Genomic DNA, 17314 nt, shown 5'->3' with positions numbered 1-17314 from the left:
AATCTGTTACTACTTCTCTCACCAATTCTCAATACGTTCAAGCGGAATTATTGGCCCCTTCCTACACCATCTCTTTGCTCCACACCTCCATCCGTACACCAATATACCCACATCACACAATATATATTCACATGCCTAATCCAAACACCATTTCTTCTATGAAGCAAATCCTGTGTTCTCTCCAGAGGCTACAAAGCTAAATGAGACATGGGTCCCAATTGCCTTGAGCCCCCTTTTAAGCCCCTCAAGCATAGGAGCTCTGTCTTATTAGCTTTGATCCTTCACAGTGCCTTCAACAAGAGAAGACATTCAGTGAAGTTTAGCTTTAAAAAAAATTGAAAGAGAAAGAATAAATCTATGAGTGAACTAAATGAAAGAAAATCCAGGGGTCTCTATTTTCTCAGTTAAATTTTTAATTTATTTCTCTCACATGCTTAATATTGTTAAAACAATTTTTTGGATACAGTGCTCAATATACTGGCTTTTTTTCCATTAATTAATATGTTTGTTACTTGTATAAGTCTCATTCTTTCTGAATTTCCAGAATGCTACCATCGGAATTCTTATTTGTTTCTCTCTCTTTTATTCCTTTAAAGTATATGAGTTGAGATAGTTTCCCCAAATGTCCATCCAATAGTATACCTGAGGTAATGTGACACATATCCATCATAAACTGAATAGGGCAAAGAACACTAGTTAAAGACTTCAAAGTTCTGAATTGTCCAGGCTCTTCCACGGACTCTTTGTGACCTTGAAAAGTTATTATTCTGAAATTCAGTGTCCTCGCTGAAAAATAAGAGACTGTAACAGGCGCAACCTCTTGTTCCATTCGACTTTATATATTCTGGAGAAATAATTCTCTGTATTTTGCTATGATGGGCTTGATACGCAAGCCTCACAAATACACAAAACAAGAAGCTGTTTACATCAGGGGTCTGAGTACTATGGCCCACTGCCACATCCCAGCCCGCTGCCTGTTTCTGTAAACAAAGTTTTATTATAGCACAGTCACATCTATTGATTTATTTACTGCTGCTTACATGCTAACACCAAAAGCGTTGCAACAGAGACCAAACGGTCAGCAAAACCCAAAATACTGGCCTTCTGCAGAAAACCTTTGCCGGTCTCTGGTCTAAATGATGTGCACTGCGCTGTGTGACTTCCTGCCTAAAGAACGCTCTTCTGTTCCCTGAATGAGACCTAGAAGTTCACCATTCTTTAAAATTCTACATATGCTTTGAAAAGGTAAAACACCACAAGTGTTAAGCAAATTGCCACTTGATTGAATCATCTGATTCCTGCCTGGGGGCACTAGAAGGAAAAAGGAAGGCTCCAGTAAGCCAAAGCAAAGTGAGCAGGCACCAAAAATAAATCTTACATCTTAATTTTGCCTGGGTCCACCAAGGAGAGATGAGTCTTTAGAGTCTGATACTGTGATGGGTTTTAACTTAAACCTGCTCTCTTGCCTAGTTCCTCTTATATGCAACAGACAATACCTGGAGCAGCTGGATGACAATCATGTAAAATAATAAAGCTACCAAAGCATCTATATACATTATTACCACTTTTGGACTCTGACAGAATGATGTGTTTGAATCTCAGAATCCATTACTCTGACCAAAGGAAGGCAGACACAAAATTCGTTTATGTAACTTCCAAGAATAGGCAATACTAATCTATGGTGATAGAAGTAAGAAACTGGCAGGGAGAGGGTAATTGAAGAAGGGCATGGAGAATTTAGGGGGTGATGGAAACTTCTATATCTTGTTTTGGATGGTAGTTATGAGGGTCAAAGTCATCTAACTGAATACTTACTTAACTGTGCATTTTTCTGTATTTGAATACACCTCATGTTTTTAAGGGGCTATTAAAAGATTTTTAAAAATTTGGAGGTATGTGTTCAGAAACCTTGGAGATTTTTAGGATCACTGTCTTTACATAATTTTCTCTCCACAGTAGTGGATAGAAGGGTGAGGTAGCAAGAGAAAGAAGAGAAGGGGTGGGGGTTGTTGATGGAGAGAAAATTCTTGTCCAGCCTCTAAGACCATTTCCTTCACAAATACATTCTTGCAATAAGTCATCAGATATATCTCAGTCTGGGGACTTAGTCTTCCAGAAAAAAACTCAAAAGCAGGAAATGAGGAAACAGGTAAAACAGATTTTTTTTTCCTTTAGAGTGTGTGTTTGTTGGACTATTAAAAACCACAGAAAATATACAACATGATCACACGCCTCTGGGAAGTCTCTAATTTATTCAAATTGTATTAAATTTATTCTAATTTTGTACCAATATAATTAGAAATATTTAAATCTAGTATATATAATATTGATAAAATTTATCTTACTGAAAAGTTAGTTATTAATGAATGCTCTCTTTAAGCTTGAACAAAAAATGCAATAAAATGCTGTGGCATTCTGAAATGATATCCAACATTCCTATTAATTTATGATCATCTGAAAAATCAGCTCTCCTTACTAGACAGGCTTGATTTTTCAAAGAAAGACTGAAAGACAAACATCTTATTGATATACTGATACCTTCGCTTGGGTAGCTTGGTTGAAATAAACCAAACTGTAATTGAGTCCACTAATTGAGTCCACTAACACTGGATAACAATCCATGCTCACTGCACAGACAGCAAAGAGAGAGATTAACTAAACAAGCAAAATTAAATGAGATGGGGATATATTTTATTATACAATTAGTACAGGTCTAAAGCCAATGTTTTGGTTAAAAATTTAGGATTACCTAATTACCTTCATTTCCAGCTTAATAAGAGAGAAAAATAAAAGAATTTAAGTGTTTGAAGGTTCCCTGGAAGTCAACTCATCAATGGAACCCCTTTGTTATCCAAATGAAGAAAAGGTGTGAACTGAGCTTGGCCTGACCCTCAGCGGTTCGGCCATAGTGCGCACGCAGTGTCCTCTACCTTCCTGGCTAGTCTCACTTCAGCCAACCGCGGGGACACCAGCACCTGGCTGCAGGCTGCTACACCTTCTCCTCCCTCCTGCTGTTCTGCCAAAGATTCTTCCCCACACTTTTCCTCAATCGTTCTTCTCACCATTCAAACACTGAGTGTCCACCCTGGGCCAGTGGGCTAATGCTAGGGATACAGAGGGAGAGGCAGCGTTTCTGCCCTGAAGGAGCTGCCCCTCAAAAGCAGCTGAAATAACCTGTTAACCAGCTGATCTATTCTCACTGAAGGACTATTAACCATTTGTGTAGTCCCTGAACCCAATATATGGCATACAGAGGCTCAACAGATGTTCGACTTCACTTTTATTATGAAAATTGGAGTTTAAATTCTTCCTGTTTTAATGAGTGAAATAACTCAAGCAAAATTTAATCTTTAAAACAATGGAGGGTATGTTTACCTTCTATTCATTATCCTTTTCTAAGTTTTATGTGTCAAGGCATACTGCTCATTTACAATTGTTACCAGTTTTGATTTTTATTTATTATTCTTCACTTCATAGCATATTACCAAGAGTTTAGGTTAAACTATGAATAAAGGCTAATTTAGTGGACTCTGAGAAAGCAGGTAGCATGTAAGGTCAGAATACCAATCCAAGATTTCTAACACTTGTAATACTTTTCTAATTCAAAAGTAGCGAATTCTGAAAATATCACCATATATTTGAGATTATTACTATTTAATGAGTGAATTATTCATTTACTCAATAAGCATACATGTACCTAGGACCGTGTGAGGCCAGGAATACTGAGATGAACAAGACATGGCCCTGGGCACCAACAAACTCCTGGCCTTTACAGAAGTACTGCTACTAAGTAGTGGGTTAAGTGCAGTAGTAGAAGAATGTAAAGAGGTAGAAAAGGCACCAAAATGGACATGACCAACTCGGTTTGAGGGGGGACAGCCAGGGAAGAAGACTTCACAGAAGTGATGCTCAGATTTTGGAAGACTTCCCTGGTTGCTCCTCAACCCAAGGACAGGTCACATGTCCACATTTCAGCCTCCAGTACCTTCACTCAGCAAACATTTGTTAAAACTCTACTGTTTGATGGGGGAGGGGAAGGTACTTAAGGATTCCAAAATGAAGAAACAGAGAAATGTTCTTGTACTAACAGTGCTTATAAACTGCTGTGGGCTATGGATAAAGTTTTATCCTGCATGCAAAAATGTTACTATCAAAGGATTTTAAGTAGGACCAAATGTGTTTAAGTCTTGAATTTTAGAAATCTAGGTTTCTTCATAGGAGAAGAGGGGAAAAAATAAAACAAGATGAAATCAGAGAAGGAGACAAACCATAAGAGACTCTTAATCATAGGAAACAAACTGAGGGTTTCTGGGGGGGCCGGGACGGGTAACTGGGTGATGGGCATTAAGGAGGGCATGTGATGCAATGAGTATTATTGGGTATATAATACTGGGTATTATATAAGACTGGTAAATCACTGACCTCTACCTCTGAAACCAATAAATAATACATTATACGTTAATTAATTGAATTTAAATTAAAAAAAGAAACCTAGGTTTCTTTTTTGACTCTCACTGAATCTTCAGCTTTTTTGGGTAAGTTTTTATAAGCTCCCCCCCTTCAGTCTGCCTTTTTTCTCTCTGCATCTTCCCATAAGCTGAGTTTTTAGAATAGGTTCTACTTGCTGCCTCTATTTCCTCACCTTAAACTCACTCTTCATCCTGCAGCAAACTGGCCTCCACCTCCATAACCTCATTAAATCCACCCTAGCCAAGATCTTCATTGCTATCCACCCTCCAGACCCAAGGGGTGATTTTCAGTCTTGACATTATTGGTCTAGCTGTATCTGAGTATCTAGCTACTCCTGATACCTTGTCTGCTCATTCTGAAACTAATGCCCCGGCTTCCAGAATGCTCCTATTCTCTTAGTCTCCCAATGCTCTGCCCTTCCCTATTTGGCATTGCTCCCCAGGTTTCTGTCTTTGTTCCACTGCTGTTTCTACAGATATTCTATTCTCTCCTGCCAGATTGCATGCAGTCCTAGTTTTAACTCTCTCCTGAATGCGGAAGTCTCCCATGAGTAAATAGCTTAGAATTTTCAGCCTTGATCTCCCCTCCCAAGCTGCCAGCTTGTACAGCTAACTACCAGCTGGAAATACACACTTAGCTCAGAGTTTCACCTGCTAGACTCATCTCCCCATCCACAATCTGCTCATTCACCAGAATTCTCAATTTCAATTAATAACACTCCAAAACAGAAACCCAAGTAATTGTAATCATCAAATCATACCAACTCCACTACTTGTTTCTCCCCAAGAATCCATTACTCCCTTTCCTCTGTATTCTCACAACCCCTTATCATCTTTACTTGAACAATGGCATTTGCCTTCTAAATTATTTCTCTACCCCCAGTCACAGTCCTCCTTAAAACAATCTTTTACACTCCAGAGAAATAAGAAGATTGGAGAATCCTGGAACAGAATAAGCAAACAGTTTCAAAATTATAGTGGTAACTTTATGGATTTTAATTAAATAGCTCTGAAACCAGATTAAAACAGTAAGAATGATCTGAATTGGGTATGAACATGTTGGAAATGGAGAGTGGAAGAAACAGAAGAGAGAATAAACCAGGTTAAAATTTCGTTAATTGAAGAGAGTGCCTTCTTAAGACACATAAAAAAGTCCTTCCATGGACTCTAAAGAAAATTGGTGCTAATCTTTTTTAACTCCCACAAGAACTATTTTAGAGTCTGGATAAGTCTCATGTTTGTTTAAGATTGGCATAATAGAAATCAGCTTCATTTGGGCTTCTTCTAAGCAGTGACTGACTCATGTTATTTTAGCTGGTGTTGACTCACTGCCCCACAAAGGATGACACAGCTTCAAATAGGCAGAGGATGGCCTGCTTTTTCCAATTACATGCTTCCAGCAACCAGAAGAGGTGGGGGTCCTCTAGAGTGGAGCTTTCTGCAACTAAGCACAATTTAGACTTTACAAAAACAGTTGCCAAGTTGACCTGGTAATCACTGAGTTTTATAAATGAGGAGGGAGAGAAGTTAAGTTGTGGTATGTTAAAAATCACAGGGGCCAGGCATCCTCTGTTTTTCAAAACAAAATCTGCGGAAACTTACAGTCAGCTCTTTTCCCATTTAATTGCTTATTCTATTGAGGTCAGCAAATGTTTTTCTTTAAGATTCCAATGAAAAGCCGCAACAAGTGTGTTTTCAAGACTGTCCACGTTAACTTTAGTGAGATAACGTAGGGGTAGCTGTAATCACGTTTGAAAGGAAGCTAAGGAAATGCCATTCTCCTAATTGTTGCCACCTTTTCTATACTTCTATACCCTTAATGTCTCCCAGTGAGAGAGTCAGTTTTCCCCTCTGCCATGATCTCCTTGCCGTCAGCCTGACAACATCAGACCATGTTATGGGCCTGAGTGGGTAACCAGGGGTCAGCAGAACGAATTCCGAGTCTGGCTCAAAAAGCTGGTTATTTCTTAATGAGCCTCTCAGCAAGACACTTCCATACTTCGCTTCCCTGTTGTACCACAGAAATTATCCCTAGCAGTCCTTACTCATGAGTAGTCTTTGATGATGCTTCTTCATTCCTATTTATAACACACTCTGAACTCCCTGGCTGGTTAAGAATAGTTAGAAGAGACTCCTAAAGACCCAGCAGTCAGCAGAGAAGTCCGGACCACACTGTTTATATATAACTAAAATGACTGTCCGATCTCCATAGTGTCCCAAGAGCTGAAGTTTATCAAAATGAATACTTTGCAAAATATTCACAAGTGCACAGAACCTGGAGGCCATTCGGATTCTGACCTCTCCAGATGACTCAAGTCCAGACTACAATGGGCCCTGAATTAATTTTCTAAATAGGAATCCTTGCAGCTCAATTCTGGTCAGTATTATCCATGGCTCCGAGGTCACTGATGGATAAGGGCTACTAAGACTAGACATGGCTCAGCGGTCTAGATTGCCACAACCTATCTTGTAGTATCTAAATTTTTGAGCGAGATTTAGAACAAAACTGATCTTCACAAAAGTATGGTCCAGGACCTGGATTGGTCCCTGGCGTGACTTCAAATCAGGATAAGGCAAAAACCTGACTGACCATTGGGAGAGAAAATAAGAAAGCTCCATTAATTCTCATGGAGTGTTGTTTCTCAACTTGCATTAAGAATTCTTATGTTGTAGCATTTTTCACAGAACTAGAACAACAACAACAAAAAAATCCTACAATTTATATAGAACTACAAAAGACCCTGAATAGCCAAAGCAATCCTGGAGGCATCCCTTACATTACAAAGCTGTAGTAATCAAAACAGTATGGTAATATCGCAAAAATAGACACATAGATCAATAGAACAAAACAGAAAAGCCAGAAATAAACCTATAATTATATGATCAATTAATCTTTCACAAAGCAAGAAAGAATATACAATGGGAAAAAGAGAGTCTTTTCCCTAAATAGAGTTGAGAAAATTGGTCAGCTACGTGCAAAAGAATGAAACTGGACCACTATCTTACACCGTACACAAAAATAAACTCAAAATGGATTAAAGACCTCAATGTGAGACAGGAAACCATGCAGTTCCTAAAAGACAGCACAGGCAGTAATTTCTCTGACATTGGCCATAGCAACATTTTTCTAAATATGTCTCCTGAGACAAGAGAAATAAAAGCAAAAATAAACTATTGAGACTACATCAAAATAAAAAGTCTCTGCACAGGAAACAATCAACAAAACTAAAAGGCCACCTACTGAATAGATAATGATATTTGCAAATGACATATGTGATAAATGGTTAGTATCCAGAATATACAAAGAACTTATACAACTCAACACCCAAAATATAAATAATCCAGTTAGAAAATGGGCAGAAGACATGAACAGACATTTCTCCAAAGAAGACATCCAGATGGCCAACAGACACATAAAAAGATGCTCAACATCACTCATCATCAGGGAAATACAAATCACAACTACAATGAGATATCACCTTACACCTGTCAGAATGGCTAAAATAAAAATTTTAAGAAACAAGTGTTGGCAAAGATGTGGAGAAAAAGGAAGCCTCTGGTGGGAATGCAAACGATTGCAGCCAGTGTGGAAAACAGTATATGGAGGTTCTTCAAAAAGTTAAAAATACAACTACCAGGGCACCTGGGTGGCTCAGTGGGTTAAGCATCCTCCAACTGCTGATTTCAGCTCAGGTCATGAACTCAGGGTTGTGAGATCAAGTTCCGTATCAGACTTGGCACTAAGCATGGAGCCTGCTTGGGATTCTTTCTCTCCTTCTCCCTTGCCCCCAACCCCCCAAATACAACTACTCTACCATCTAATAATCACACTACTGGATATTTACTCAAAAAATACAAAAACACTGATTTGAAGGGATATATGCACCCCTATGTTTATACTAGCATTATTTACAATAGCCAAATTATGGAAGAAGCCCAAGTACTCATGGATAGATGAATGAACAAAGAATATCAATAATGGAATATTAGTCATAAAAAAGAATGAAATCTTGCCATTTGCAACAACATGGATGGAGCTAAAGAGTATAATGCTAAGCAAAATATATCAGTCAGAGAAAGAAAAATACTGTATGATTTCACTCATATGTGGAATTTAAGAAACAAACAAAAAAAGCAAAGAAAAAAAAAAGACGAGAGACAGAGAGAGACAAACCAAGAAACAGACCCTAACTATAGAGAAACAAACCAGAGAAATGGTTATCTGAGGGGAGGGGGGTGAAGGGATAGGTGACATAGGTGATAGGGACTAAGGAGTGCACTTGTCATGATGAGCACCAAGTGATGTATGGAAGTGTTGAATCACCATATTGTACACCTGAAACCACTATAACACCATCTGTTAACTATACTAAAATTAAAAGAATATTTTAATTAAAAAATTAATTTATTGGCACTCTCCCGAGGGAGAAGAAAGAAAAAAGAATTTTTATGTTGTGAGTCATACTGCAAGGAATGAAGTGAAAAATACCTTTTTAACCATAGAAATCTATCTTAGTAGTTAAAGAAAGCAATTAATAAAACTAAAAAAATTCTAAAAGCTAGTTACTAAGAACATCAAGTTAAAGGATTAACAATTGTCCTTCCCCACTTCTGCCGCCGCCCCCCCAAAATCACAGAAAGATTTCCTGTTACTAATTGCTTAGATCTCACTTTATTGGTCAAATTAAATGACTTCTTCAGCACATTTTGTCTACTTTAAAATACTGTTACCTAAGACTACATGAAGGGCAAGAACCTAGCTTTTAAATTAAAGGAAAAAAATTCCTAACATTGTACTTGCTTCAACTGATAACAAAATTTCTCAAACTATTTATATCCATTCATATTTAACCCACTGCATACTTATTCCACTGAAACAGAATAAAAACGATTTCAAAAGGAAAGACTATATCGAAACTGAGTATTTGTAACATCAACCAAGTGAAAGTTGCTAGTTTGCTAAGGGGGATACAATAGTAATACTATCCCTGCTCTCAATTAACCTATGACCAAATTGAGACAGAAAAACACTAAATCCATAATATATTAAATAATGTTTTAAGATTTAAACAACAGGTTAAAAGCATCAGTTTTGGAAGGGTTGGGTGGGAATCCTGACTCTGTCATTACCTTGGGCTACTTCTCTGTGCCTTACTTTCTTCCTACGTCACAGGACTGTTTTAAGGATTAAATGATAATGTTAAGCTAAGTAAGTTGTCAATAAAAATACTCCTTTAAAAAAAAAGAAATGACATCATAGGACAATGATCATGACATAAGTCATGACAGGTGTAAACTCTCTGGCTACCATTGTCAAGGAAATTTCCAGGAAAGAAGTTTAGTCCTCACTTCTCTAACTGTATTTATTCTCCTTTGTTTGGCTGTTCATCTCCAGCTACTTATGTATGACTTTGGTTCCAACCACAGAAGTGTTAACTTTGGTTACTTGTATGAATGTTTAGGTATGATAATGAGGGTAGGGAACAGTGTCAAGAGATCAAATGTCATATTATTAGTTATAATGTCATTTTTCTACGTTCGACATTTTTTCTAAGCACCTGTCAGATATCTCTACAGATCTAAAAATACGAATACACTGACAGACCTTTGTATAAAGACAAATGCATTGGCCAGTGTTTTCATAAATAGATTTTCATAAATGAATACTGAACAGGAAACCTCAAAAGAATTCTTTTCTCTATATATTACATATGTACAAAAGTAATCTTTTTGCTAATCACAAAATTTAACACAGATCTAAAGATTTGTCTCACATATAAGATAATCAGCACCACAACTTAGAATTATTAAAATAGTAGAAATATGTCTCAAGTGCATGATAATTTTAAAAATTCTACATACTACTTTGTCTTTGGTTTCCTGTCCTTTGTATTGTGTGCCTGTAGGCAGTCATCTTCCAATAATCTAAGGGATCAGAAATGGAATGCATAGGTTTAATTAGTTTTGAAGAGTAACATGAGACAAAGCAGCTGGTTCTTTAAGTGATACTTAGTGTATGTTCTCCCACCCTTGGACACTTAATGCCCAGAAAAAAGATAGTTTTATCTATAATATTCATTTATTGAAGAGTGACATAACACAGCTGATACTGAAAGAATGTGTCATAAATGCCAGATATTTAAGATGAATATAGAGTGAAACAATCTCTTAGTTCCCATTTTAGAAAAAGAGCAGCTTGAAGCTTTTAGATACGTTACTGTTTTGTTCTGAAGTACAACCTCTAGTAATCGCAAAGAAATGAACAAGAAATTTCATGTGATAAAAAATGACACATTATACAAAACTCACTAACTCAAGTAACCAGAACACAGCAAGAAACTAAAAGCAAACAAGCAAACCAATAAATGCTCAAAGAAACTGAAATAAATGCTATGAAAATCTTTTGTTAGATTATACAGTTTAGTCCTTCGATAAGCACTTCCTTTACACAGTCTAAACAACCTTGATTATCTAATGAAAAGTAAACTATAAAGCATGTTAAAAACAACAACATTAGAAAGAACAAAAGTACTGCTAAAGGTTTTCAAGGCTGCCTGAAAATAAGGGGGGAAATAACAACAACAAATAATATTTAAATTGTATAAGAAATACAACAATATGCCAATGTAGGCTGTTTGTTGTGAAGGCAGCACTGCAAATCATACTGTCTTAATGATGACAGTCATTAAGGAAAGGAGCGTTTCTACACTAGTTAAGGGTATGCCTGACCTTATATTTTCATCCAAAGAGGCTTAAAACAAAATCTATCACTTAAATGGATAAAGTTTATTTCCAAAATTTTCTTCTGAGAACATTTTATTTCCTTCCTTTGCTCTGCTCCACAACACTCTACTTTCATTCTTTGTTTGAACTAATATCTAGAGACCACAGATTGAGAAAACAGAGAACAGGAATTACTTCAGAAATGAAATAGTTTGGTTTAAGGACAGAAAGAGAAGAAATTTTAATCACATGTAAATTAAATATTTAATTTAGTTATGATACATCTGCATATGTTCGAATAACATCTCAGGAACACTGGTAAGGGAAAAATGTTTCCATCAGGTATAAACATAGTTCTAAGAAAATAGATAGCCACAGTAATACTCTCCAGGCAAAGTGAGATTTAAACAACTGCTCTCTCTTAACACAGAATTTAATGTAGTAGCTTATTTTTCTCCAAAGACTATCATAAAATTTTGCTTCCAAAAAAATCAGGAAACTTTGAAAATTAGGGAACAGATTTCATGAACTCAGACCAGATAAAATTGAAACAATTTTTACAATTGGTTGGTTTTTTTTTAAAGGTGAAGGAGATAAAACAATCAAGTCAGAGAGAATACTGAATGTGGACTTTATAGAATGGAAAATACATCACTGTAGAAGAATCGAGAAAAAAAATCAGTAGAAGGAAGCTCGGAAAGAAAATAGGAGATATTTCATAAACACAAAACATCTCCCCCAAGATACTTATTAATTATACAGAGCAAAATATAGTTTACCAGTACAGAAACCCAGCAGGCACCATTTTAACCAGGTGATCAGAGCCAACATCAACACTGATGAGATAGATCACCATCCTGTAACCCCTAATATGATACACTTGAGAGGGGCCCAACATCATTCTGTGGAAGTCTTACCCACAATGCATAATTTCAGTCTAATCACGAGAAGATACCACACCAATCCAAATTGAAGAACTTCCTACAAAACAAGCAATCAGTACTCCAAAAGTGCCATAAGAGATAAGGACAGACTGCGAGAGGTTTGGGAGGTAAAACTAAATACAATGTGGGATCCCAAATTCAATTCTACAACAGAAATTCTAATGCTAGCAGAGAAGCTGAGGAAATCAGGTTATAAAGACTATATAGTTAACTATATTGCACCTGTGTTAATTTATCAGTTTTGATAATGAACTAGGATTAAGTACAGTGTTAACATTAGGGGAAACTGGGTGAAGGTTACTTGAAACACTCTGAACAAGTTTTCTAGAAGTCTAATATTATCTAAAAAAAAAAGTTAAGAAAATAGTACTTTCATTCTCATGAACATGATTCTACAACACCCTAGTTCCCTGAATTTTTGTGGATATATTGAGGATTAACGATCTGGGAGAACTAAGCAAGTTAAAAATGGATAGAGCAACTGGCCAAATGTTTAGCCAAATGACATGATCAAAGGAAATGTGCCAGATGTTTTCCAACAGCTCCACATATGGAGGCACCTACGCTCAGTAGGGACCCCACTGTAAAAAGAAACCAGAGACACCAACTCTGGTTTTAACCATAGCATTAAAAATGACCCATAAATATCTTACCCTCTCTTAAGAATTCTATTTCCATAACTCTTTCTGAATCCTCTAGAAAAAGTATTGTTTAAGAAGTATCTGCCCCATATTTTAGTGTACCTGTGTATGTCCAGAAGCTCACACAGAACTAGATAAATACTTACTTGAATGAGAGCTGGCACCTTGAAATAAATGTCTTTTTAATTTTCATCCAGGAAGAATATGGCACTAAGAGTTGCTAAATTTAGTTTTTTCCACAAAGTATTTATTTTCTAATCATCATTAATTCCATTTTAATCAAATCATTCCCATTACTATGAATAATTATGATATTACAAAACAATATCCCCTTACAAAAGTTTTAACATCGCTATAGAATTAGAATTCCTACGATAACCTTGGTAAGCTTCTTTATTTGTTTTTGAGGAAGAGCTGGTTCTCTTCCTCTTCTGTTTTTGTTCTCTCTTGGGAAGTTTATGGTATAATGAAATAAACAGCAGAAATACTCATGGCCATTTTATACTATACACTCACCAAAAAATATTATATATATTCCTTATTTATAGCTTAGAAAATCTTTGAAAAACAAGACACCTAGCTTTATCTTCAGCTACCTTTCATTCTGTAAGTGAAATTATTTTGTATGTATGTCAGAATTTTCACTCTGGATTCTGATTAAGGGTCTAGAAGCTCAGCCTCTTTAAAAATCACATGATTGTAAAGACAGTCCCAACTACTTAACAGAACTGAAAATTTACAATCCTTCATTCTCTTTTATCCTTTACAAATAGAATGTAAAGATAGAATGTTTGTGAAATAAGGAATTACCTTCTCTCCTCCTAACAAATACTTAGTGCTCGAGTTTTCTTCCTCCATGAATACATTTTGGGGATAGATACCAAAAATGTTTTACTCTCCTCTTTATGTCAACAAAAACTGTGATTAAAAGTGATAACAGTAGGGGCGCCTGGGTGGCACAGCGGTTGAGCGTCTGCCTTGGGCTCAGGGCGTGATCCCGGCGTTATTGGATCGAGCCCCACATCAGGCTCCTCCGCTATGAGCCTGCTTCTTCCTCTCCCACTCCCCCTGCTTGTGTTCCCTCTCTCGATGGCTGTCTCTATCTCTGTCAAATAAATAAAATCTTAAAAAAAAAAAAGTGATAACAGTAATAATACATCTAAATATTATTGGATGTTTCATTGGTCTTGGACACTATTCTAAGCAGCTGAAGTAAGCTGTCCAAGACCACACGGTAATCAATGGTGTAGGTGATGTGTGGGGTCTGGGAGCCTGACCCCAAGCCTGAGTAACTGGCAAGTACACTTTATATTGGCTACTTATTTTAATAAAATAAAATGGGCAGTCCCTGAAGAAACTGCAGTGGCCACCCAGCTTCAGTGCTAAAGAGTTATGGGGGGAGGCATGTAACGGAGCAGCCATTGCTCTGCTTCAGCCAGTGCTGGCAGGCAGCAGCAGAGGCCTGAGTTGCTGCATCCTTTATTCTTTTACTATTATTATTTTAAATGAGTAGCTAGAAGTCCAGATTGATATCTGAAACCTCTCACTTTCGAAATGTTGCTACTTATTCCAAGCTTTTTCTAAAAATCTTATTTGTCTGAGAGGTAAAGGGCCACAGTCTCAAGGCAGGGACTTTGTCTTATTTATCTTGTATCCCTAATACCTCATGTGCAGCTGGCACATGGTAGGTACAAATAGACTGACTTCTGTTAAAAATCCTGCCATTTTATCTTGGCCATTTTATAACCTTGGTAGGAATTCATTAATTTATTCAACAAGCATTTACTGAGCTACCACAATGTGCCAGATGCTGCTCTAGGAACTTGGGATTACAACAGTGAACAAAAGAGAATAATGGAGAGAGAGAGACACAGAGGGACAGAGAGAGACTGAGATTATATTTTAATGGGAAAAATAGGCCCCAAAAAACCAAAAGCACATAAAGTCACATGGAGTGCAGGCTTGGAAAATAAGGAGATGGCTTGCTTTGAACTGAACCTTTGCTACTCAGAGCTAAAGAATGATGATACAATAGTCCATGCTTCCTAGGTCCATACTGGTCACTCCTCCACAAATATGTTATACATATGTAAGCAATTTCAAGGAAAGGGTATTCTTGAAAGAGAGAGTGCTTTCTTCCTAAGTAGAACAATACGATCTTGCTCCTTGGCTTGAAAGGAAGTATTGATCAGTAGTTAGTGAGTCAAAGGTTAATAACTGGGTCCTGATTATTTCTGTTATCAGACTCATGATTGATGGTGTCCTCAGGCTCCTTGTAAATACAGGAATCTCTTTTTGATTGTTGTTACTGGGAACCAAGGAATTAAGCTATTCTCTCATGATTTAGTTACAGGGGACGGGGTCAACTATCTCCTGCATCAGAGAGTTGAGTAGTACAAAGGTTCCTATAGAGAGGGTGCACACGGTCACCAAAAATGAAAACTTGGAGCAGCATAAATCTGGTTGGCAGCCATAAGATAAAACACTAACTGTGAAACACAGTTCTTTTGCTCTCATGCATTATCATTCCACAAGACCACATGCTGAGTTAATGGAACTTCTCCTCCAGTTTGCTTTGGAAACGGATGTAGTTTCGGAAGGCCCACATGGCACAATCTAGCTATTACTCCTAGACAGCTGTTGGGAGTTAGAGACAGGACAGCTATACCAGGACCATCTAAAAATGCACAAACCAGGTCCTTGCTTCTCATGAACTCACTTTTATCTATTTAGTTACTCATAATCTGAGTAATTATAGTCAGGAATTACGTTTGAAAAGAAAGCACCCTAAAGACAAATGCAAGTTTATATCTTCAAGTAGCCTTTAAAACAATGTGTTACTAAAGCTGGAAGAAAAATGTTACTTTCTCACCGTCTTTATATAAAAATAAGATTACACTCAACCTGCTCTTTTTGGAAGAAACAATATTGTCTTTGTTAGCCTAGCCTAACATAGATCTCATGCCAATGTAGTTTGTTCTTCTCATGGATACTAGCCAAAAGGATATTCCTTGAAATAAAATCACAATCTGTTGAAAGCCTCACAAATCAATTAGATTAAGAGACAGAAGTAATCATTATCACATAACTAAAGATAAAAGTATGAGAAAAAGTAAGTGAAAATAAACTCGATGCAAAAAAGCACATCAACACTCAAACTTCCCACTTGCAAAACAAACAAACAAACAAAAACTTCATCAGTGGATCCATAGTAGATAAATAGCCACATTTAAACAAGCAAAACTTCCCCTAAATATGAGTCAGATATCAAACCATCTCACTTACTATTGTCTGCCCAGGGAAATTTGCTAAGAGTCTAACATTTTTGTTTAGTTAATGGAAGTCACGTTGGCCTTGATCTTGCATCAAACAGATAAACACTGATACAGAGTAATTTAACATAGATCCTTGCTATATTAAATCTAAAACACACATAGTGAGATGGTTATAGACCTCTTTTGACCCAAAAGAAATAAATTATAATAGCATCTACAGCACTGAGTCAACATTAGCAATGATAAAATAATGATACCAATGTATTTATACAGTTGAATGGTTTTGAAAATCTAGAAATAAAATTGTTTTTAAAAGTCTACTCAGATTTACTTTTTAGAGAATCTCTCCAGCTGTTTTAGCTCAGGTGGCACACAGTTACTAAAGAAACTTTCAATAGTATTTGAGGATTTGGGAAAATGTATTTTAATTTTTTTCTTTTCTGCTTGTCTCATTTCCAATTTTTTTTTTAATTCTCCAATGTCAATGGGTGAATTTGGCAGAAATGAGACATGTGCGTATTTATCATCAAGTTGTATCAAGAACACGGCTCCACAGCTAACCTCTGCTAGCCAAGGACTTGAGCCACTGCCGGCTGAGACTTCGTGCACTTCCCACTTGCAATCAAGGACAATACAAAGAGCAGTACACTCACTCATCCAGTCCATCAAAACTTGAAACAACAATCAAGTGATGGTGCTCTTATGCCCTGGCAGAAAACACAGCTGGGAAATGAAAGCCCAAGCCCGGGAAACCTCTGCTCCCTCTGGAGCCGATCTGGGTACCTGCTGCCCGGGTGGCTGGTGGTGGCCCTGGGTGCGCAGCGCGGCTCGGAGCTGGGCGGCTGGGAGCGAGCGTAGGAGTGGTAGGCGGTCAGCACCACGCCGCCCGAGTCCTCCACTTCCATCCTCAGCCGCGCATGTCCCCGCTCCGGCCCGAGAACAAAGGCGGGGACCAGCATGGACCAGCGCACCGGGACTCGGTCACCAGCGGGGTTGGTGTGGCCCGTCCAGCTCCTAGGGGCTCGCTCTGGCGGCTGTCAGGGGCGCCCCGGGAAGCCGGCCCCGCCCGCGGGGCAGTCCTATTAGCAGGGACTTAAAGACACGCCCACAAGCCGTGCTGGGAGTGGGGGTGTGGGGGCGGGGAAAACGCCGGGTGGGGTGGGGGCGGTGGGGGTCGGGGACAGGGGTGGGGGCGGTGGGGGTCGGGGACAGGGGAGGGGGGGATCCCTGTTTCTAGGAAACTGGAAACCCGCTGTGATCCT

General features: G+C 37.9%; 1 protein-coding gene across 4 annotated transcripts in view; it reads right to left on the bottom strand.

The window, feature by feature from the left end:
- ARHGAP28 (Rho GTPase activating protein 28) overlaps positions 1–17113 on the bottom strand; it is a 197596-nt gene extending 180483 nt beyond the window's left edge. For 3 of the 4 annotated variants that reach the window (XM_044382854.3, XM_044382855.2, XM_057313234.1), the window contains exon 1: positions 16836–17107. In XM_044382854.3, coding sequence (XP_044238789.1) covers positions 16836–17011 — 176 coding nt within the window. In that variant the 5' untranslated portion in view covers positions 17012–17107. Of the gene's footprint in view, positions 1–16835 lie in introns of all 4 variants that reach the window. The other variant, XM_026496006.4, reaches the window with a different exon arrangement.
- Between the last annotated feature and the right edge of the window lie 201 nt (positions 17114–17314).

Source organism: Ursus arctos, unplaced genomic scaffold (assembly GCF_023065955.2).
Source record: "Ursus arctos isolate Adak ecotype North America unplaced genomic scaffold, UrsArc2.0 scaffold_17, whole genome shotgun sequence".
Classification (NCBI taxonomy): Eukaryota; Metazoa; Chordata; class Mammalia; order Carnivora; family Ursidae; genus Ursus; species Ursus arctos.
Note: the sequence above shows the minus strand (reverse complement) of the source record. Positions and strands in the feature narration are given on the sequence as shown.